This window comes from Tribolium madens, unplaced genomic scaffold (assembly GCF_015345945.1).
Source record: "Tribolium madens isolate multiple individuals breed KSU strain unplaced genomic scaffold, Tmad_KSU_1.1 Scaffold_2;HRSCAF=44;Tcas5.2_LGX, whole genome shotgun sequence".
Classification (NCBI taxonomy): domain Eukaryota; kingdom Metazoa; phylum Arthropoda; class Insecta; order Coleoptera; family Tenebrionidae; genus Tribolium; species Tribolium madens.
The window spans coordinates 506085-528679 of NW_025400995.1; the positions used below are offsets into that span (position 1 = coordinate 506085).

Here is a 22595-nt window from a genome sequence, read left to right on the forward strand (position 1 = left end):
TTTTACTTATCCCCCTTCCCCGTACTACACAAAATACTATTCCAAAACACTTTATTGAACGATTTTTTTATACATACATTTTTTCTATTATATCTGCATATTTGGCAGCCACTACGTTTCGTTTGACTTTCATTGTTGGTCCTAAAAATGCAAATTAGTTTGCAAATTAACAAGAAAAACCATCAAATACCTAATTCCCCTGTAGCTACCGAAAAATCAACTGGAAGTATTGACAATTTTTGTATTCTTTGGGCGTTGGAAACAGCTTGTTGGTTAACTCGATCGATCGTTTCTTTGAGTGCTTCTAAAAGATTGGGATGTGGTCCTGCTTCTAGAATCTCAGTGACGGTTTTCGCCGGACATCCTAAACTTTTTAACCAATCTTGAACACTGGGTATTAAGGTATCCAATGGTCTACCAGTCTCAGAATCAACATCGGTTTTGAAACTCAATAAGACCGACAAGAATTTTTTCTTATCTCCAACAAGAAACACATTACTGATGTGGGGCAATTCCGATTTGACAAGCTGCTCGATTGGTACCGGTGGTATATTTTCACCTCCTGCTGTAATGATAAGTTCCTTCAAACGTCCCGTAATATAAATGAAATTATTTTCGTCAATTCGTCCTAAATCTCCCGAATGCAACCATCCGTCAGAGTCAATAGCCTCATCTGTTTTTTCCCTGTCGCCCAAATACCCCATGAAAATATGACGTCCGTTCATACAGATCTCCCCTTGCCCATCTTCGGGGTTAAGTATTTTGGTTTTCATCCCCGGGAGTGCCATTCCTATCGTTTCCAAACCAAACGACCCCATATTGCACATGGTATGTGCCCCACTTGCCTCAGACATACCAAAAGCTTCCATTATGGGCATATCGATACTCAAGAAATAACGCTTGATATCAGCAGCAAGAGGTGCCGCCGCTGATACAAACAATGTGCAACGACTCAAACCTAATGCTTGTTTGATTTTCTTAAAAATGACAGAGCTTGCGAGACAATACCCCCAACTGCTTCCATTAACCCTAAAATCCACATTTTTTAACAAATACTTCAGTTAATTAATCCTCGACGTACCCTTTAATTCGGTTAAGATGATAGTGTAAAGCTTGGCTTTTGGCCCATGAAGCYAAAGCCTTCTTAACTCGGCCATTTTGAGCGGCCACTTGCATCATTTTTTCATGCATTTTTTCCCAAACTCGTGGAACACCCAAGAATTTCGTCGGTTGTGCTTCTTGTAAAGTGTTTATTAGGGAACCTTTAAGAGCGTTTGCATCGGCGAAATAAATACAAACTGCGTACATCATTGCTATGTAAATATCGGTCACTTGGGCCGCCACATGACTCAAAGGTAAGTAACTAACAATAACTTCTTCGCCCTTTTTTACGTCTAAACGCTCACAGATCGACAACGCATCCCAAGTTAAGTTATCGTGACTTAACATCACAGCTTTGGGCTTACCGACAGTACCAGACTGTTGAAATAGTACATTACAAGCGAGGTGGGAAATATGGCATTACCCCGAGTGTTTATGTATGGATAAAGCACAAGAGCTCTGTATGCTATTTTATTCACAATCACATTATTTTCAGTCAAAAATTTGAGTAAAATAAAATTCTAACAAAGTTAAGGTCCAAATCGTTGAAATGGAAATGTGCTCCCCCATAAGTACAAAAGCAATTGAATACTAAATTAGCAAAATATTATGCGTAACTTGACAATTTGAAAGAAAAAAATCCTGGTATTTTTGTAATTTTAAGATTGGCTATCCTGCATATTACCGCCCAAGAGATGTAATATTATGAGATTTAATTATGTGTTTCCCAACCTTTAAAAGGTTAGTAATCGGCATATTACACTAGTGATTGTGAATAAAAAAATATACATACAAGTGTGCCATAACTCGCGCCCCACAAAAAAATGTAAGGTAAGATAGCAGAAACATAAAAAAATCCTATCTATAAAAATTTCGAAGTTATGAGAGTTTAAATTTTGCATTTTGACTCTATTTCTGTTAAAAAATAATTTTCCTAGTTTTTTTTGCTACAGGCTATTAGAGGAGGAAACAAGGAAGCTGTTTTCTATTGTAGTTCTGTTTAATGTTATTTGTGGTTTTTATCAGCAAAATTTTTGTACCTTTACTAAATAATTATAAAAAACACAAGGGTCATCAGTATCATTAAATAGAAATAAAATTTATTTTGTAAATTGCGGCAAAACTGTGCCTCAATGATATAATATTTTGTCGTAAACCTATGTAAAATGTTCCGGGAAATCGATTGGCGTCAAGAAAACTGCAAAATTCCTAATAGTTTTGAAGTTATAGTCGGATTTATATTTAAAAAATTTTTAATTTTACTAAAAATTTTCTCAATAACTATTTATCGTAGAACACTGATCTTTATTGTATATGATAGAAAATTAAATTCTCTTTCCAACGGTATCAAACACAAACGAATAAGTCCGGAGTTATTCCACATAGACCGCTCCGAGTGCTAAAAATCGACCAAAATCTCAACAAAAACTCAAAAAAATGTTTCCTCTAAAATTGAACCATTTAACGTTTTTTACTATTATAGAGATGCTAAAGACTCAAAAAAGTGCATAAAACGCAACAAATAAATGAATAAATAACAAATTGTGGTTTTGTTTCAACATACTTTTTACAGTTTACCGAATTACGCTTCAATTAAAAAAAAAGTTGTAATACTGGTTGTCTAAACTAAAAGTACTATTTCAATCACACTGATGTATTATCTATTACACAACAAATAAATTAATTAATGACAAATTAGTATATTTTATTCAACAATGTATCTTTTACAATTTAGTAATTTAAATAATATATAAAAACACGTATTGCTGGTAAGTATAATTTCTACCAAAACTTTCAAATTTTAGTTTAAAATTCACACATTTTTTCAATATTTAGAAATTCAACTCTGTTTTTATATTCTTGTTTTTTAATTTTTTTGTAATATTCTATTAAAGCTTGATGCTTTAAAGAAGACTCGTATCTAGAATTTTTGTTTATTGTTTCAAGATTTTTTTCTCGTAATATATGTATTTGAATTATTTGAAGTTGCTCCTCAGAACATAATTTCTTAAGTTCTCTACTGCTGAAGAAAGTTTAAACCCTTAATCTTCAAGCAATTTTTTCAATTCACTTTAATTTCTGTCATTTGCATATCGCTTGATCTGGAAAAACTAGTAAAGATTTTACGTAATTTTGTTTTTTTTATTTCAAGATCTTCATTCATAAGATTTTTTTGAAGTTTTAAAAAGGGTAGGTAAAAGTTTTTATTTCAAGGTCTATTAAAAAAAATACCCCAATTTTTCTTTCAAGCTTTTTTAACCTCGAAATTAACGTAAAGATTGTTGTAAAATTTGTAAGCATTGTGATTAGGCAGTTGAAGATCGGCCATCATTTTAATGTAAAAAACAATCACTTTAGATTTTTGGATTGATTCAAAAAAAAAAGTTCGGCCATCATTATATGTAAAGAAGTGTCAAACTGAATGATTGAAATCCAACGCACTCTTGGTTAAGATTTTTTCAAACATAAAATTTAGTCACTTTTAGGCCTTTTTCAGCCATGAAAGTTTCGCGATCCATAGTTTTTTGATTAAATTTTCGTTTTCTATCTTTGCTTAGTCTCCGCATTTTACCGTTTTTCACTTTTAGCATGTCCAAAAATGCTACTGCGAGAGAGTAAGTTAAATTAATTTTTACATGGGTTGAGAGAGTAGATAGATAAAAAATGTCAAATGTCAAAAAAAAATTGACAGATAGAATTTTTTAAACATTTTTCTGTTTCTAGTACCTTAAAATTTTTCTCTAAGACGCAAGTTAACACACCCTGTATAAAATGAGTAATTTTTTAGAGATTTTACGTACCGTATAGACGAGAGTGCAACATTCGTTAACTCCTATACTACTAAGAATTTTTTCGAGATTTGTATCGTCTTGATCTTTTCCAATTATCATTAAATMTTCCCACTGGAAACGTAGTGTTAATTACTTTCGATAATAGTCAAGTAAAGGACTTACGCTGATAACATCAGGAGTTGACGGGGTCCCTTCATATTGTATAATGGCTTTTAAATGTGGTAATCGAGATTTGATTGCAAGAATTTTTTCGAGTTGCTTTTGATCTTGTACGACAATAATATTCGCTCTACTGTGATTGGCGCAATGGAAACACGCTTCACTTGAATTCGTTGTGTAAATCCCCACAGCTATTCCCCTAAAAAATTCCGGTAAACACAATTCAATTTCGACGAAACATACCCGGCAAAAATTGCAGCAAGATCTGAAATAAACCATTCCGGGCTATTAAAACCCAAGATACAAACAGCATGGTGTCTTTCTAAACCCAACTTGATGAAAGCTTTAGCACAAGTTCGAACTAATTCGTAATATTCCCTAAAAAAAATATGCAATATGGATTTTGAGTGGGAAAATGTTTACTTGTATGTTATCTTGTTCCATTTTCCCTCGGCCTTGTATGCTAACGCAGAATGGTCGGGAAAATCGGTGGCGCTTTGTTTGAGAAGTCCAGGGATTGAGACTGGAGGAGTTGTTTCAATCGCTTTTCCACTTTCAGGGATACGAAGACGCACAGGGACATCTGGATTGGTTGTGGTAAATTCTTCCGCTGGTAAAATTTGGTCTGGACCTGAATTCATCGATTTGTTTACAGTGAAATGGTGTGTAATAACTACTATCGTGACATGGAAAATCCTAATCATATAGCGTCTCTTATCGCTATTTTATTATATCGCGGCAGTGGTTAAGATATACGTCAACGAGCAAAAATTTTAGTTATATTTCGCCGTAATGGCAACAGAACAATAGCTACTTTTACGACTTTTTCATTATCTTTTGTTGTTTTTTTTTCTGAAACTGGTAGTTAAGCCTATTCCTAGGAAAGGAAATCGCTTCAAATAATCACTAATTATTAACAATTAAAATGTTTGTTGTTCCTTGACACAAAAGTCGCTTTATGAACAAATAAACACCTGATTTTTTAATGTAGCTACCAAATAACTGATTAATTAAAATGTGCGTAACGAATTAACATTTTTATTTGTTTGCATAAGTAAGAAGATAACTTTGCAATTTATTTACAAAAAAAAAAGTAAATCCAAATTTATGTCATTACAACTGTAATTTATCGCCTATACCTCATTGGACTTTTAAATATTATGCATATTTATCTAACATAAGTATACATTTGTATAGAGTAATCAGAATCAGAAACACATTTGCGAACACTATTTGTGCCACTCGGTTAGTAAAACTATTTGCTATCAATTTTAATTGTCATTATTCTGTAACATGAACAATGCGTATTTTAAATGATGATTAAAAATGTACATTTTTTGCACAATTGTTGAATGAGAGGCAGTTTTTTTATTAATGATTTGGAAAAAACTGTGTTCAAGCCGGACGTGGCAAATTAAAATATTCTTCAGGTACTCACAAATGACTAACGGAGCTTTATGTATATGTCGACACTCGACAAATTTAGCAAAATGCTTATTTAAAGAATACTTATCAAGAATGTTTTGTATAATCAGCAGTTTTAAAATATGTAGCAAACAATAACGTATTATACAGCAAAAATATACAATAAGTGACTTTTGTACTTACCGTTTTGAAATTCGCTGGCCATTATTGCACCTAACGCTCATTAGCGTACCTAAAACACAATTAAAAAAAAATTTAATCGGATAAATTGTTTAAAAGTGCGTACTCGCGGTCGATAAACCACTACTAAGTATTAAACTTACACACTTTATTTATTTTCGAATAAAAATGACTCGGCCAACTGATAATAACTGCCATTTGATTTTATGAAGGTAACAAAATAATAATACAAATCTTGACTACATTGCTGGTTGCATCAACATGTGATTACTAAGTGGGTGCTTGGTCAATCGCTGGTGCCCCCCTCCTTGACTTAAATCTGTTTTCACCTGTGCTCACGAAAATTTCACGCACGTAGAATTTTTTATAAACTAAACGGCTTGAAAATAAGAAGTACGACTGCGGTCGACATACGCGTCGTAATGAAGAAGTCAAGATTTTATTAAGCGATAAAACCGGCAAGCATCTGGTATCATCTACTAAAAAATCAGTGGATTTAATGCCTTTTTTGGCCTTGAACTAGTGGAATTTCGACAAAAAATTGACCAAAAACCCTATTGTTAATTAATGAACAATCTTATGTACTTAACACTGATGAAGGTCATGACTTTTGAATAACACTTACCAAAAATTGAAGCACACTCTTGTAATGTCTAAAGACTGAATAAGATTTACTGAGAAACTTAATTTAAATTTGGTTCTTATCAGAATTTACTTCACCCATGACCTAACAGAGCGCTATACCAACTACRAACAAACTAATAAACCCATCTATACCATCCAGATAACAAATCAAAATTTTGAAAAATGTGCAATACCGGATTCAAAAACACGAATTACAAAAAACTAAAAATAATGTGCACGTGATTTGAGTGAGAACAAGTGATTCATTTTATTATTTAAGCCTTATCAACGAATTTAAAATATACATTATTTATAAAAACAAGATAATATGATTGTTTTAATGATAAACAAGAAATAAATCAAATTTTCGCTCCAGTGAAATAAAATACAGTGCTCACAGACGCAGAAAACAGAAGCAAAATCCCTATACACAGAAATGTCAAATCTATCTCACATCTATTTAAATTAAATTAATTCCTTAAAAATGAATGAACTGTTTGTGGTTTTCTTCGTTATATTAAATGTTGTACTTCGGGGGGCGTCTGATAACATTTTGGGGTGCGGAGGTTTTGTTAAGAGTCACGTCCCGATTGATTTTTCGAAAGTCGAAGTAAAATTGTAAGTAGGTGAAATTTTCGACGTGTCCTCGACAATAAAATCATTTCCAGGCTTACGAAACAGGGGATTCTCAAAGATAAAATTAATTGTGCCCCCAATAATGGCTATTATTTTGTCCCTTTGTACGACAAAGGCGAATACATTTTGGAGGTTAGGTGACTTGTGTTTCACTTGAGACTTAACTCATGTCGTATTTTAGCTGGATCCCCCACCCGGTTGGAGTTTTACTCCAACTAAAGTCGATTTAGTCGTTGACGGAGTTTCGGATCTTTGTAGTCAAGGGAAAGATATTGATTTTAGTTTTAAAGGGTTTGGGATTACTGGAAAGGTATGCAGAAGCATGATTTTGAATTTTATACAATGAGAGATTGTAGGTTGAAAGTTTAGGTAGCGACAGTGGCCCTGAAGGGATTGAAGTTGAATTAAAATCGAATTCTGAAGTTAGAAAAACAACGACGAGTAATGGGGGGAGCTTCTTTTTTACTCCTGTATATCCCGGCAATTATGTTGTAAAAATTTCCACTTCAAGGTTGGTTTTTTCGTATTTAATGTAAATTCGTAATTTGGGTTTTTCAGTTGGAAAATTTACAAAGATAGCGTCAATGTTGTTGTGGCTGAAGGTAACACTGAATTAGCCCCAAAAAGTTTAATAATACAGGGGTATGATGTCACGGGGGCTGTTAAAGATCAAGGGGAACCAATTAAAGACACTACTATTGTTCTCTATGCTCAAATACCTGTAAGTTGTATTTTTAATAATACTTGTCATTATTGTTTTTTTTTTAGAAGAATGATATAAAAGTCGATGGTTGTGATAAATCACCTTTGCCTGGTTTAAAACCAAATAAGCCATTATGTCATGTTAAAACAAATGAACAAGGGGTGTTTACATTTGGTACTTTGCCTTATGGGAAATATTACGTTGCACCTTTCTACATTGAGCAAAACATTTATTACCAACCTGATTCCATTGCGTTTACTGTTGAACACGGGAGTGTGAAACTGAAAGAGAATTTTGAGGTTTAATTTTCTTGTTTTGGCTTCCTGAAATGATTAATAATTTTAGATCATCGGTTTTAATATCAATGGGCGTGTCTTGAAATCGTCCAATGGGAGGCCTTTACCCAAAGCAAAAATATTTCTAAATGGGAAACAAATAACCGAAACTGACTTTAACGGAGTTTACAAACTTCAAAGATTGAAAGCGGGGACATACAATCTACATGTGATTGCTGGTAACGTCACAATTGACTCAAAAACAATTAATAATTAATAAATTGTAGATAATTTCCTTTTTAAGGAAGTTGCAGTTAAAATGAACCCAAATAGCAAAATCCCAGATTTGGTACCAACATCGTATCAAGTGTGCGGCAACGTTATCAGTGATAAGTCACAAAGTGTCACTTTTGCACAAATTGGAAGTACCAAAGTCGTTACCACACTATCAGATATGAATTCGGGTCAATTTTGCGAGTATTTAAGTCCTGGGAAATATCAAGTTCAAGTTGTTGTTGATAATGCCGATTCACAAAAAGGGATGCAGTATGTAGCTTACAAACATTTTAATTTAAACTTAAGTCAATTTTTAGATTTTTCCCTAAAGCACAAAACATTGAAGTCAATTCTGAACAAGTCGGTTCTATTATTTTTTCGCAGTTGAAGGCCACACTCACTGGAGAAATTCAATGCATCAATAAGAAAGACTGTCAAGGTTTGAAGGCGATTTTGAAGCCTAGTGGTGAAAAAAATGAAATTGTAATTAATATTTCTGGTAATTTCCCAACTTTGTTTAACAATTCTACTTAATGATTTTTTTAGACGACTCTTACAAAATTTCCGATATCTATCCGGGAATTTACGAGATTAGTTTAAGCGATAATAAATTGTGTTGGAAGTCTAGTAAACAAATTGTTAATGTCAATAATATCAACGTTGAAGTTCCCACTTTTGTCCAAGTGGGGTATTCCGTCGTATTTAGCTCATCTCATGATACACAGATCACTTATAAAATTCCCGGTCAAAATAGAGAAAATACTATTAAAGTGAACAAAGGCAAACTCGCTTATTGTTTAGAGAAAGCTGGGGTTTATACATTTCATTTAAGTAGTTGTCACAGTTACGAGTCTCCTTCTGTGACTTATAACACCGATTCTGCAACAAACGAAATATTTTTAAATGCACAAAAACACACCGTGACTTTACTAATCGAATCGGAAAAAAAACACGGTGATGTAACTGCGACTATTAGTCTAGACGGAGTAAAAACTCAAAGTCCATTTTTACCATTTGTTCAAAACGGATACGAAATCCAATTGTTGCTAAGTCCGAGTGAAACAGCGGTGATTGTACCTCAATCGGACATTTTATACTTTAGTCCTCCAATTCTCTCAATTAGTGGCAGTAGCGACTGTGAAAATTTAGGGCCAAAATTTAAGGCGGTTTTAGGGGTTGTTTTCCACGGGAAAATAAAACCGCCCCTTTCAGGAGTCTTAGTTACTGTCGAAACCGAGAACTTTGACACTCTAATGGCCGAAACGGACGTAAATGGAGTCTACAAATTCCCACCTTTAGACAAATCCAAGTCTTATAAAATCGCAGCAAAGAAAGATTCCTACGTCTTAGTCGGGCCTGACCATGAGGGGAATTTCCTCGCACACAAATTAGCTGAAATTGTTATTGAAGTTGTCGATAAAAATGATAATGCCCCCTTGCAAGTAAATAAAATTAAAAGTTTAAAAAACAGTTCTAGATGTCATTTTAGGGAACTTTACTTTCTCTCTCAGGAGGTGATAGTTACAGAAGTAATTTGCAAACAAATGAAAACGGGAAAATCACTTTCCATTCTTTAAGTCCAGGAGAGTATTTCTTGCGACCGATGATGAAAGAGTACAGTTTTGAGCCAACTTCGAAAATAATTACCGTCAATGAGGGCCAAACTGTCAACGTGAAATTAACGTAAATTTTCTTTTATTTTGTTTTGTTTATAATATTGTTTTTGTAGTGGTAAACGCGTCGCTTATAGTGCTTATGGTCAAGTGACTTCGCTCAATAAAGAACCGGAGGAGAATATAGTGGTTGTGGCTTTGGGAGTAGGCAATTGTAGTCACTTTTCAGAGGAGTCAACATCGGAAAGTTCGGGGTTATTCCGAATCCGTGGTCTTCAGCCCTTCTGCTCTTACGATATTACAGTCAAGAGTAGTCCCAACACCATTGAAAGGAGTGCTCCTAAAGTCATCCATGTGGAGAGGGTTTTCCAGGATATCCACGGCTTGCAATTGGTGATTTTCCGTCCTGCGACTCATATGGACTTACTTGTGAAGGTTTATGCTAAGAATCCTGAGCATTACAAGAGCTTGAGGTTGAAAGTTGTATGTGAGACGGCATCGTCGGGCATTGTTTATACCGGGCGTGTGGATACATCGTCGATCACTATCACTGCTGATTACAACCAAGGAGTCTTAGTCCAAATCCCACCGTTACCACTAGACGGGAAAACTTATTCAGTACATTTAGAATCAAACTTGAATAATAAACTCGAACCGGATCCTGAAATTTTCATCGCGAATTCGTCTTTTAAATATGTCGAGTTAGATTTTGTCGTGAAAAGTAGTATGGTTGAGCAAGAGATTAAGCAAACTTCTATTTGGACACTTGTTTTGATATTTAGTATTATGTTTGCTGTTTATAATATCGATAAAGTTAGTCTTTTTTTGAAAGAAATGTTAGGTGGRTACGTAACAGATTTTCTCAATTCTGCTAATAAAAAAGCCGCAACTAGTGATTACAGTGGCGACAATGATGATATAGATCAAATTGTTCAAAGTATTAATGCTGTGAAAAGAAAACCCAAACCTAAGAAAAATTAAATGTTATGTAGAATTTTGTTTAATAAAGGTTTGTTACAAAAGGTTTTTGTTTTATTTCCATCAAAAAAAGGTACCTACACATTGAGTAAATTATTGGCGATAGCCCCTTTTTTGCTAAAGTGCACAAACTAAAAACTGATTTAAACAAAATATTTTTAAAGAGGAAGGCTCCTACTACAGCAGGGGATGCAAAAAGAAGAAAACCTAATTGTTTATAGAAGAAGCTGCTGTTTGGCCGCTAACTCTTAAATAAATGTGCGGTCGGTTGTGCTTCTGATCGAAAAATTTATTTTTTGTAAATTGTTTATTTTTTAAATATTAATGAATTATTCATTTATTTTTACAATTTGTTTAATACCAAACAGTAAGAAGGTAATATATACATTTTATAATATAATACATTGTGCATTAAAAATTTTCGATTTGTCGCACATTAACTTGCAATTTCTCTCCCCAAGAAACTATTCTTGGAAAACGAAAAATCCCTAAATTGCTACGTGTTTTCATGTTTAGTAAATGTCACTTGCGGATTTGTGAAAATGTGTGTTTCAAATTAAAAAAGATAAATAATAAAAATAAGGTACGGTTTAAATGTTATATTTTAGAATTGTTCGTTTTACCTTTTATTGTTTTTTCAGTGGTATTTCTAAGTTATTGTATGGCTTGACTTATATATTTGCACAGACAAACATAACCTCGAAAGACACGTCAGCTGAGAATTTTACCCAATTTTCAAAATGTTGACCAAATTCGAAACGAAATCGGCCCGTGTGAAAGGCTTATCATTTCACCCGAAACGTCCTTGGATATTGGCAAGGTAGGTTTGCAATTTAATAAACAAAATTTTTTTTCTGATCATGTCATGGGGCACATATTTCATAACAAATTGAAAAAGTTATTTTTTGTACACGCCCCCAAAAAATAGTACGCAAAACGGTGATTTTAGGTACTCAGTCCTCAAAAACAGTTTTTGCGGATTAAAATATAAAATTGGTTACTATGGTAACGAAATTTTTTTTAATTAATAATAGGTGTGAATTCGTGTTTTGGGAGCTTTAACAAAAAATCTTGTATACATCACGTACGCAAAAGGTTTTAGGTGACTCCTAATTCGTCCCCTAAAACCCTATTGTGGCTCAACACACTTAATATTATAATGAGACGTTTCTGAGACTTTTTGTACGCAAATTTGGTTTCCCCTTGTCACCCAATTTACAACCCCATTATTTTTTTWAATTATTTAATACTAAGCATTACACCCACATACATTGACAATGTTATAATGTAATTTTAAACTGATTTTTGTGATAAAAAGCCTATAAGTTGTGTAATAGGGGCTCATAATTAGTTTGTTATTCATTAATTTATTAAAAGTGAGTGGGATTTGACAGGATTAAATAATTAGAAATAGTTTATTAGTTTTTTGACATAGTTTTTATATAAATAATTCACTATAATAAGATGACTTTAGTAAAATTTGCGTTTATGAAAATGATCGGCTGTAAATATATAAAAACCCCAATCTTAAACGTAATTTTGATGTAAGATGAATTTTATTAGCTTGTTAGGAACTCTAAAATACATATTGACTTGATTTATTAATGAGGGGACTTTGGTGGTCATTAACATTTTGTTCACAATTATCTAAACAAAATAATTCATTCTATTTTTATTTAAAATTGATCCCTAATTTCCAGTTGTTTTACACTTGAGTGGTTATTTCTTCATTCGAATTCGTTGTAGTATCCTCATCTTCTACATTAACTAAAAACGCGGTTGTAGTTTCAAGTTTCGCCTCGGTCGAGCTTTCCACTGCTTTCGCAGTAGTTGTGGTGGTATTTTCGCTCGTCGTTCCGTTTGATTTAATCATATTATCAATCGCGTTGATAACAACTTTCGAACTGACGACACTTTCAGCAGCTTCATGTTCCTCTTCTTTACTCGAGGGCGTAGTTGTCGTGACATTTGTCGTATTTAATTGTCTCGCCAAAGCCAAAGGAACAGTTCCGGCAGGGAACGAATAAAAATTCACAACTCCGGGAGTTGCAGCATCGAATAATCTATCAAAATCGGCCGGTTGTAAAATATTTTGTATTTTTTGATTAGCATCAGGGATGGCGTTAATATCAGTGAGATCCGAGGCTAGACTCCGGGCTTTTCCGGGCATCGGTTCTTGCAGTTTTCGTGCGAAACTCGGGAAATCTTTGAAACTCCTCAAGTGTTGAGCTTCCGGTCCTGTGACGTAGAAAACAGTCGAACTAGCCCCATCTTTGTAATCGGTGCGATAGCCAAATCCGCGATATTCAACTGTGGGAATATTCGGTATGTTGTAAGTAATTGAAGAAGTGGAAGCGACTCGTGGCGTGTATGAGACTGCAGGAAGCGTTGGAAGGAAAGTTTGAGAGAAAATCGGGCTTGATAGAGGAGTGTAATGTGAATAGAAAAATTGAGAACGTGTCGGGGTGATCCAAACGCAAATTGCACTCACCAACTAGAAACAAAAACAATTAGTAGTCCTACGAATTTTATTACATGTTCTAGTTTTTGACGAGAAGTATCTCAAGGTTCCAAAGATTGTATGATAATTGACGTTTAAAAATAATAAAAAGTAATCGTTTTATTTTTTGGCCTACAGTCTGCGTAACCAGTTTTATGACTCGTTGAATTTCCAGAAATACAAAGCAACAAAAATGTCAGATTTTTTCGCAATCGTATGACAATAATTGCTTCAATTCGAAATTATAATTAAATTTAAAATGTCAACAACCAAACTAGACCCGCCTCGTTGTTTCTTCACTAATGGATGAAATTCAAGGTTCTCCAAATACCAATCAAGGCCAATGCCGAATTTTTTCTTTTTTTTATCGGTAATTACGGCATTGATTGATCTACTTGTGTCAAAAATTTAAATAAAGTGCATTACTGTTTCTGCAACTTATAATTTATTTTGGGATGGGCGTGTCGATTGAAAACTTAAATGTCACATTATTTTTCCGTATCAAAGGTGATGAATATTAATTACACAATTATTAATTAGTTACCCATTTTCAATTGCGTCACTTGGGAGCAGCCGAAAGTTTCCAGATATAGTTTTTTGAATTTTTAAAGAAGAGAACTGTAATAGATAACAAAAAGATTTTCTAGTTTTTGGTATTTATTACAGTTTAGTGCAATCAATGTTATTGGTTTGCTTACCCTTGCCTTGAGTCGTTTTCATTTAACATAAAATAAAACCGTTTTTCCATGTGAAAAAAAACTTGATCTCCATTTAAAAATTTCTCCAATACCCTTTAATTATAATAATGGAAACCTTGAAGCAGCAATTTTGCGATTATTCAAATACCATAATTTGTTTAATAATAGAAAAAAATTGAAATTAGTTTTTTGAAAATTCACTTAACACTTACGAGGAGGTAGTACACCTTCATGATGGGGTCAGCCACTTTACACGACAACTAAGTCGGTAATATGTAACAACTGGTTAATATTTGGGAATCGAGTTGAAATTTATAGCGTCGGATCTTGTTTCCCCCGTCCTCAATAACTTGCTCTAAATTAGAGGGTACCACAAGTACCACAATCGGCTTTTTGAATATCGGTCTCAAGATCAGATCTAAATTTCGGTAGAACCCCGCTCTAAATTAATGCAGATTTTATCAACAAAAACACCGATTTTTATAAGAATTAATATTTTTTTTAATCAAGTTTTGTGGTGTGTAAAAATTTGTAAGCCTTTTAATGTATTGATTAATTTTTGGCGTGACATTGATATTGTACAAAATAATTAATTTAAAAAACAAATATTGCGTTATAAAAGCGGAATTTTCGCAATTTGTTTTAATGAATGTTAAATTTTAAATGAATTTCCGTTACTCGTACGTTGTATTGTTTCATCAAACTAATATTTTAATTTATTCATAAAGTTGTTAGGACAACTAATATTTCTTATCTAGAATTTTATTCGTTACTATTCCAAAAAATTAAAGGAACAAGAAATTTTTAAAATTTTTTTGGTCATTTTTGAAAGGCTGTAGCTCATCGAAAAATGGTCGTATTCAGCTTTAAAAAAAACATTTTGAAGTTTTAAGTTTCTAGTTTTGAGATCTTTTGGCAAATATTTTTTCTGTGCCACGGTTATTTCGCAATTCTTAGTAATAGCGCAAGAAAAAAATTCTAAATTTTTATGGTTTTGTTTTTGGTCCACGGACGTGGAGAATTTTTTTTTAGTTAAGTTAATTCATAGGCCGCATAGCATGTTTGTTTACTTTTAATATGCTTTCTTCATATTCTCTTTACGACAATTTGTCGCTGAGATATCTGACTTTAAATGAAAAAGGATCATCTTGTCTTTGATCATTGATATCTCAGCAACCAATGACTTTATAGAGAATATAAGGGTAGTATCAAAAACTGGAATAAATGCCTTTTATGATTTTTTGGAAAATATTTTTTTACCTTTAACCTTGATTTAAAGAAAAGAGAAAAAAGTAAGTTTTTGCTTTGTTTTAGTAAAGCGTATTCACTAATATTTTAGGTGTTTTTACAGCTTAAAGTATCCCCCACAATCCTGCTAATTTTTAAATCCATCAAACCGATTTCTCAGACCGATTGATCAAAGTTTTGCAAAAGAATTAAGGGAACAATTGCACATATTGTTTCTGAACATCGTCTAATCTTGATCAAAATGTAAAAAACAGTTTTTTTCGACTTGTTTACAATTTTGCATTATTTGCTAAAAATAAAAAAAATAAACAAAATTTGTTTTTTGTTTATTTTTTTGAAAATTTGTAAAAACATTTAAGAAACAATGAACTGTTTAATTTTTGAAAGAAGATTCAAAAAAATGTTTTAGATTTGTTTGAATTTGTAAAAAAATTCAAGAAAGAATACTGATTAATTTTTGAAATAAAATCAAAAAAAATTTTTGACCTACACTGGGTTAGAATCGTTAGTCAAAATGAGACTGTAATAGCTTGAAAAGTTCAGTACTTAATAATGAAAAAATCACATTTTTTCTCTAGAGAAATGACTCAAAAATCAAAATTTAGGAAAATATTTTGTTCCTTTAATTTTTTGGAGTAGTGTAGTTTTTTGTTTTTAATTTTCCAGTAAAAGGTGAACAAGGGAGTATTATTTTTTATTACTTTTTCGTTAAGTTGTTTGAGTGTCGGAATTTTTGGAAATGGAAGAAGTGCAATATGGAGAAATGTTTGACCTTTCCCTCTCTTAATCATAGGACAACCAGTTGATGCCTACGAGATGGCCAACGCCCAGTCTAATACCAGATTTATTTGGCAATTTACTATTTAGATAATGAAACAATAATGATCTACATTTTACATATCCTCTTGCTCCATAAATCATCACATTACCAAATCCGACCTTTTACGATTTACCTACAATTAAATATTTTGCAATTTATAATAAAATGATTTTTTTTATTTGTAATTCAGCTTGCATAATGGATCCATACAACTGTGGGATTATCGTATGTGTACTTTACTCGAAAAATTCGACGAACACGATGGACCTGTTAGAGGAATTTGTTTCCATAATCAGCAACCTTTGTTCGTTTCTGGCGGCGATGATTACAAAATCAAAGTATGGAATTACAAACAAAAACGTTGTATTTTTACCCTTCTTGGCCATTTGGATTACATACGCACTACAATGTTCCACCATGAATACCCTTGGATTGTTTCGGCTTCCGATGACCAAACCATTCGCATATGGAATTGGCAAAGTCGGACTTGCATTTGCGTCCTCACCGGCCACAACCACTACGTCATGTGTGCGCAATTCCACCCTTCTGAAGACCTCCTAGTTTCCGCTTCCCTCGACTCAACAGTACGAGTTTGGGACATTTCTGGTAAAAAAAAAACAATTTATTTAACCCATTCTATAAATTGGTAAAGGTTTGAGGAAAAAGAACGTTGCTCCTGGACCTGGAGGTTTAGAAGACCATTTAAAAAATCCCGGTAGTACCGATTTGTTTGGTCAAGCTGATGCCGTCGTGAAACATGTCCTTGAAGGGCATGATCGCGGAGTAAACTGGGCATGTTTCCACCCCACTTTACCTCTGATTGTTTCCGGGGCTGATGATCGCCAAATAAAATTATGGAGAATGAATGATTCAAAAGCTTGGGAGGTTGATACATGCCGTGGGCATTATAATAACGTTTCGTGTGTTTTGTTTCATCCACGTCAGGAACTCCTCTTATCAAATAGTGAAGATAAGAGTATCAGGATTTGGGATATGGCCAAACGCAACTATTTGCATACATTTCGGAGGGAACATGACCGGTTTTGGGTGTTAACAGCTCACCCTAATTTGAATTTATTTGCGGCGGGGCATGATACAGGCATGATTATTTTCAAACTAGAGCGTGAAAGGCCGGCATACACCGTACATAGAAACTTCCTCTACTATGTCAAAGATCGTCATTTGCGCAAACTTGATTTCACCACGTCCAAAGACGTCCCTGTTCTTCAGATTAGAGGTGGRGGCAAAACTCCCGTTTATAGAATGTCGTTCAATCCGGCCGAAAATGCCGTTTTGTTATCAATCCGATCTTCGAATTTGGATAATAGCACTTATGATTTGTAYACGATCGCAAAAGAATCCGATCGTGATGATCAAGTCCCCGAAGCTGAAAGTAAACGATCATCAGGATTGACAGCAATTTGGGTCGCYCGAAATCGATTTGCGGTTTTGGACCGGTCACATCAACTCGTTATTAAAAATTTGAAAAATGAGGTACACAAAAAGGTGCAAACGCCACCTTGTGATGAAATTTTCTATGCCGGAACTGGAATGCTACTATTGAGGGATCCAGAGCATTTGACTATGTTTGACGTTCAGCGGAAACGTACCCTGGAACAAGGTATAGTCAATTTTGTAGTAGATCAATTTAACGTAATTATTTCTAGTCAAAATAAATAAATGTCGCTATGTTGTTTGGTCTCACGATATGAATTTTATCGCATTGTTGGCTAAACATACAGTTACTATTTGTAACCGAAAATTGGAAGTTTTGTGCTCTTTGCATGAAAATACAAGAGTCAAATCAGGGGCTTGGGATGATTCCGGTGTTTTTATTTATACCACTAGCAATCATATCAAATACACTTTGATTCATGGGTAATTACAYTTTTTTATACAGRGTGTCCCAGCGAGTTGAAAAAGTCCCTTAGTGACCTTTAAATGGTAAAATAAAAAAAATGTATAGGTCACCTAAAATTATTTTTAACAGCATGTCCCAAAAATAAGTTACGATACAAACTTGTGTTTTTTTTTAAATGAAACACCGTATGTTTCTTTGCATTTTTGGATGTAGCCTTTTACAACAATACACAAAAACTAAGACAGCTAGAACAATTTTTTTCTTACTTTTGCAAAGAAGAAAGTACAGAATTTAAAGCCGTAGCAATTTTTTAGTGTTTTGCATTTGTAAACATTAACAAATTAAGAAGTTTGTTAAAAGTTAAGTAACGTAAAAAAATTGAATGGAACACGTATTTTTTATTTTTGCATCTAATAGATTGATAAATTGTCTATCTAAAAAAATAAACTTTTAATGTCTAGAATTGATAAAAGAAAAGATATTTAATTAGTTATTTATTTACTAAGATAACAAGTAAATGCCATTTTAAATGGTAAAATTAAATTAATAAAAACTATTTGTTACTATGAAATAAAATGACCAAATCTAGTGACTATTTAATATAACTCTTTAAAATATTGATACTTAATTTTTTTGATAAATTTGTAAATGACAAAATAATTTCATTATTAATTTTTATTCAATTCAAACAGGTTGACGTGCTAACTCATTTGAACTCGTAGCAACCTTTACAAAAAAGGAATATTTAAATTGAACTATTGAGATTTTTTGCAACCAAGGTATTGCAATCGCAAAGCAATTGTAACAAATTTACGAATTTGTTTTTGCTAATAATTGTTCAGTTCAGTTATATTATTAAAACTAAATTAATCAACTTTTATTTTTGTGAATTAAAAAAAATCATAGCCATTGGAAAACTGTCTACCTTATTAATAAACAAATTATTACCAAAAAATTACTTCTAACTTTAATACAATAATATTTTGCAAATTAATTTTGAATACGAATAAAACAAACACTGTTGTAGTAAGAAAAAAATACCTTACTACATAATAAATAGTTTACAATTTTTTTAATTTTTTTTCTTCTTGGATCTTCTTGGTATGGAAACGATGAACACAAATACGATTAGCCCGTCACACCAAACTTTTATTTAAAACACAACGCGTTTCAACCACAAAGTGGTCATTCTTAGGTGAGAATAAAACTAATTTTTTTTTAAATATTTTATCTTCTCTTTACTATAGTAAAATCGATGTATTTGTTGTCAAAGTTTGTTTGGACTGAATAAAAATGAAATGAAATTATTTAATTTGTCAATTGCAATACTTGTTTTCATATAAAAATAATTAAGCTAACAATAAATTAAAGAGTTATGTTACATTGTGCCTGGTTAGATTTGGTCATTTTAATTCCTAATAATAAATGGTTTTAATTAGGTATTACTAATAATAATATTGTTTATTTAATTATGCCATTTACTTGCTACCTTTGTATATAAATAACAAACATTGATTATTTATTATTATTTTGTAATTTAATTTTTAAATGCAGTATAAAGTTGTAAATTTTTCAAAATAATTTGTTATTTACTCAATTGAAAGTAAAATCGGTAACTGAGTTTCACTAAATATACTGTTAAATAAGAAATGACGTTTACAGTGGGAAAGATATTAGGAGGACAATCTTTTCTACACTGATTGTACCTTCTTCTTTGCAGTAGTAAAAAAAATATTTCTAGATGTCTTAAAAAGTGCATGTTTTCATCAAAAAAAAACGTCTTATTTATTAAACCAATAAAAAACATTGTCATAAAAATCATTAAAAAACATGGTATTTCATTTAAAAAACACAAGTTTGTTTGAAACGCGCTGTATAGTTGAAAATAATTTTAGGCAATGGACTAGATTAGTATCTATCAATGTCCTTGTTTTTTTTAATTTTACCACATCAAGATCATTAATGGACTTTTCCAACTCGCTGGGACACCCTGTATTACGTAAAGATAATTTGTTATTTTTTTTAGCGACCATGGGATTATTCGTACTCTCGACTTGCCAATTTACATCACTCGAGTTAAAGGAAAGCATGTCTTTTGTTTAGACCGTGAATGCAAGCCTCGTGTTCTAACAATCGATCCTACAGAATACAAATTTAAATTATCTTTGATTCACCACCGCTACGATGAAGTCTTATTCATGGTTAAAAATTCGCGTCTAGTGGGTCAAGCAATAATTTCATATTTGCAACAAAAGGGTTACCCTGAGGTGGCTTTGCATTTTGTCAAAGATGACAAGACTCGTTTCACTTTGGCACTAGAATGTGGCAATATTGAGATTGCATTGGACGCAGCTAAAGCCCTAAATGATAAACTTTGTTGGGAACAATTGGCCCAAACCGCTTTGTGGCACGGCAACCACCAAGTGGTCGAAATGTGTTATCAGCGAACTAAAAGTTTCGAGAAATTGTCATTCTTGTATTTAATCACCGGCAATTTGGAAAAGTTGCGTAAAATGACAAAAATTGCTGAGATTCGCAAAGCACGCTCATCGCAATATCATGGTGCTTTATTACTTGGTGATGTTGAAGAAAGAATAAGAGTTTTGAAGCAATCAAACTTGACATCTTTAGCTTATTTAACAGCTGCAACTCACGGGTACGAGGAGGAAGCTGAAGAATTGAAAGGTTTGATTGGGAATGAGAAAAAAGTGCCCGATGTTGACCCCAACGCAAAATTCTTTATCCCTCCACCGCCAATTCAACAAGCTGAGAGCAATTGGCCGTTATTGACAGTCAGTCGCAGTTTCTTTGAGACTAACGCAATGGTTCAAGCTGCGTCAAATATGAAGAGTTTGATGGTTGAACCAACAACTGAAGCTTTGGATGAGGAAGTTGGTGGTTGGGGTGACGACGATGAGGAGATTGATGTTGACACCGAACGCAAATCGGACGATGCAGTCCCAGGAGATGAAGGTGGTTGGGATGTTGAAGACGCTGATTTGGAAATACCTGATTTGGGAACGTCACAAACGCAACAATCGAGTGAAAGTTTTATTCATTTGCCATCTCAAGGGCCTAGTCCGACTTTAGCATGGACGAAAAATTCACAATTTGCCGTCGATCATGTCATGGCTGGGTCATTTGAATCGGCTTGTAGATTGTTACATGACCAACTTGGAATTGTTMATTTTGAACCRTTTGAAAATATTTTCTTATCGTTGTATAGCGGATCTAGAACTAGCACAACGTGGCAACCAAATTTGCCATCAAACTTCACTTATCCTTTGCGTAATTGGAAGGATGCAGGCCCGAAAGGGGGGCTTCCGGTTGCAGGAGTCAAATTGAACGATTTGGTCCAGAAATTACAGGTATCTAATTTACCGAAACTTGCGCATTTATATTATTATTATTATCTTGCAGGATTGTTACCAACTCACTACTGGGGCCAAGTTTAGCGAAGCGATTGAAAAATTCCGAAATTTGATTTTGTTAATTGCGCTTTTGATTGTTGACACGAAACAAGAGGTGTCCGAAGCTGAACAACTATTCCGTCTTTGTCGGGAATACATTTGTGGTTTGCAAATGGAGACGCTTCGCAAAAGCTTGCCGAAAAACTCAATAGAGGAACAGAAGCGTCAATGCGAAATGGCCGCTTATTTTACTCATTGCAACTTGCAACGTGTCCACCAAATTCTAACACTTCGGACTGCGCTTAATATGTTTGTTAAATTGAAAAATTACAAAACTGCGGCTTCTTTCGCGAGAAGATTGCTTGAGTTGGGTCCGAAACCGGAAGTGGCGTCACAAGCGAGAAAAATTTTGCAGGTTTGTGATTCAAATTTGACGGATGAGTTGCAATTGCATTACGATGAACATAATCCATTTAATTTATGCGGTTATTCGTATACTCCGATTTATCGAGGCAAAGCCGAGGAGAAATGTTCATTTTGTGGCACTTCGTATCTTCCGAAGTACAAGGGTGCTATCTGTAATGTTTGTACAGTAGCTGAGATTGGGAAAGATAGTATTGGACTTAGGATTAGTGTTCACCAATTTAGATAAATGTTCCAAATGTTTAATGCTTTGTATTTAAATAAAAGTCGTTTCAGATAATATTTTTTTTATTAAGCTGTAAGTGTTCATCAAACAAAGGACTAACATGCAATTGCTATGTATGTAAAAAAATTCTAGTTGCTATAATCCGAATTGTTCGCTACAAATCATTTTGTACCATTTTATATTAAAAAAAAAACTGTGACCGAAATATTTAGCGCGTGTGTACGTTTACTACCCCCGCCCCTAGTCGAGCAATTAAGTATGAGTACCCTCATTAACCTTGAAAAATCTCGCCGAAAGTTAGACTTTCAATATCACATAACACTGTTCCTAATCTAAACGAGCAAAATAACAATGTGAATAAATTTAAAATGAACCTGACAAGGGCTTCGATCCAGGAACAATTGTGTAATCAAAGAGCCCGTTAAAAGGCACAGTTTGTAATAAAAATACACAAATTTTTGGTGCTAATAAATTACACTGCTCCGCAAACATTGGCTCAGTGACGAGACTTTATATCACAATATAAAATGCACAATAAAACTGCATCTAAAAGAAGTACACAAAGACAGCTTGAAAAAAGCCCAGCAAACACACAATTATCATAATTTCAATGAAACTAGGACTAAAACGAGACTTCATGTTAGATT

The 22595-nt window shown here is 33.4% G+C and overlaps 5 protein-coding genes across 7 annotated transcripts in view; 2 read left to right on the forward strand and 3 right to left on the reverse strand.

The window, feature by feature from the left end:
- Nucleotides 1–34: 34 nt before the first annotated feature.
- On the reverse strand, nucleotides 35–6059 carry LOC123006104 (very long-chain-fatty-acid--CoA ligase bubblegum). Its single transcript, XM_044400287.1, has 9 exons — nucleotides 5801–6059; nucleotides 5661–5709; nucleotides 4476–4683; nucleotides 4296–4430; nucleotides 4056–4251; nucleotides 3903–4004; nucleotides 1082–1479; nucleotides 191–1029; nucleotides 35–141 (listed from the first exon to the last, which is right to left on the reverse strand). The coding sequence occupies exons 2-9, from the start codon at nucleotides 5680–5682 to the stop codon at nucleotides 68–70; spliced, it is 1974 nt and encodes a 657-aa protein (XP_044256222.1). The 5' UTR covers nucleotides 5683–5709; nucleotides 5801–6059; the 3' UTR covers nucleotides 35–67.
- A 644-nt stretch (nucleotides 6060–6703) lies between these two features.
- LOC123006171 (nodal modulator 3) lies at nucleotides 6704–10806 on the forward strand. Its single transcript, XM_044400446.1, has 12 exons — nucleotides 6704–6899; nucleotides 6950–7049; nucleotides 7099–7227; nucleotides 7274–7428; nucleotides 7476–7638; nucleotides 7686–7919; nucleotides 7966–8134; nucleotides 8183–8441; nucleotides 8489–8670; nucleotides 8718–9613; nucleotides 9661–9854; nucleotides 9901–10806. The coding sequence occupies exons 1-12, from the start codon at nucleotides 6766–6768 to the stop codon at nucleotides 10763–10765; spliced, it is 3480 nt and encodes a 1159-aa protein (XP_044256381.1). The 5' UTR covers nucleotides 6704–6765; the 3' UTR covers nucleotides 10766–10806.
- Nucleotides 10807–11241: 435 nt separating this feature from the next.
- Nucleotides 11242–22595, forward strand: part of LOC123006718 (coatomer subunit alpha) — a 16358-nt gene continuing 5004 nt past the window's right edge. The window contains exons 1-7 of one of the 3 annotated variants that reach the window (XM_044401415.1): nucleotides 11242–11345; nucleotides 11404–11582; nucleotides 16219–16634; nucleotides 16681–17649; nucleotides 17696–17906; nucleotides 19916–21257; nucleotides 21310–22002. In XM_044401415.1, coding sequence (XP_044257350.1) covers nucleotides 11503–11582; nucleotides 16219–16634; nucleotides 16681–17649; nucleotides 17696–17906; nucleotides 19916–21257; nucleotides 21310–21951 — 3660 coding nt within the window. In that variant the 5' untranslated portion in view covers nucleotides 11242–11345; nucleotides 11404–11502 and the 3' untranslated portion in view covers nucleotides 21952–22002. Of the gene's footprint in view, nucleotides 11346–11403; nucleotides 11583–16218; nucleotides 16635–16680; nucleotides 17650–17695; nucleotides 17907–19915; nucleotides 21258–21309; nucleotides 22003–22595 lie in introns of those variants that run through there. The other 2 variants (XM_044401414.1, XM_044401413.1) reach the window with 2 other exon arrangements.
- Nucleotides 12290–14302, reverse strand: LOC123006720. Its single transcript, XM_044401417.1, has 2 exons — nucleotides 14173–14302; nucleotides 12290–13256 (listed from the first exon to the last, which is right to left on the reverse strand). Exons 1-2 carry the CDS (start codon nucleotides 14191–14193, stop codon nucleotides 12468–12470), a joined length of 810 nt encoding a protein of 269 aa, XP_044257352.1. The 5' UTR covers nucleotides 14194–14302; the 3' UTR covers nucleotides 12290–12467.
- Nucleotides 21993–22595, reverse strand: part of LOC123006719 (oxysterol-binding protein-related protein 8) — a 10530-nt gene continuing 9927 nt past the window's right edge. The window contains exon 13 of the mRNA XM_044401416.1: nucleotides 21993–22587. Coding sequence (XP_044257351.1) covers nucleotides 22495–22587 — 93 coding nt within the window. The 3' untranslated portion in view covers nucleotides 21993–22494. The remainder of the gene's footprint in view (nucleotides 22588–22595) is intronic.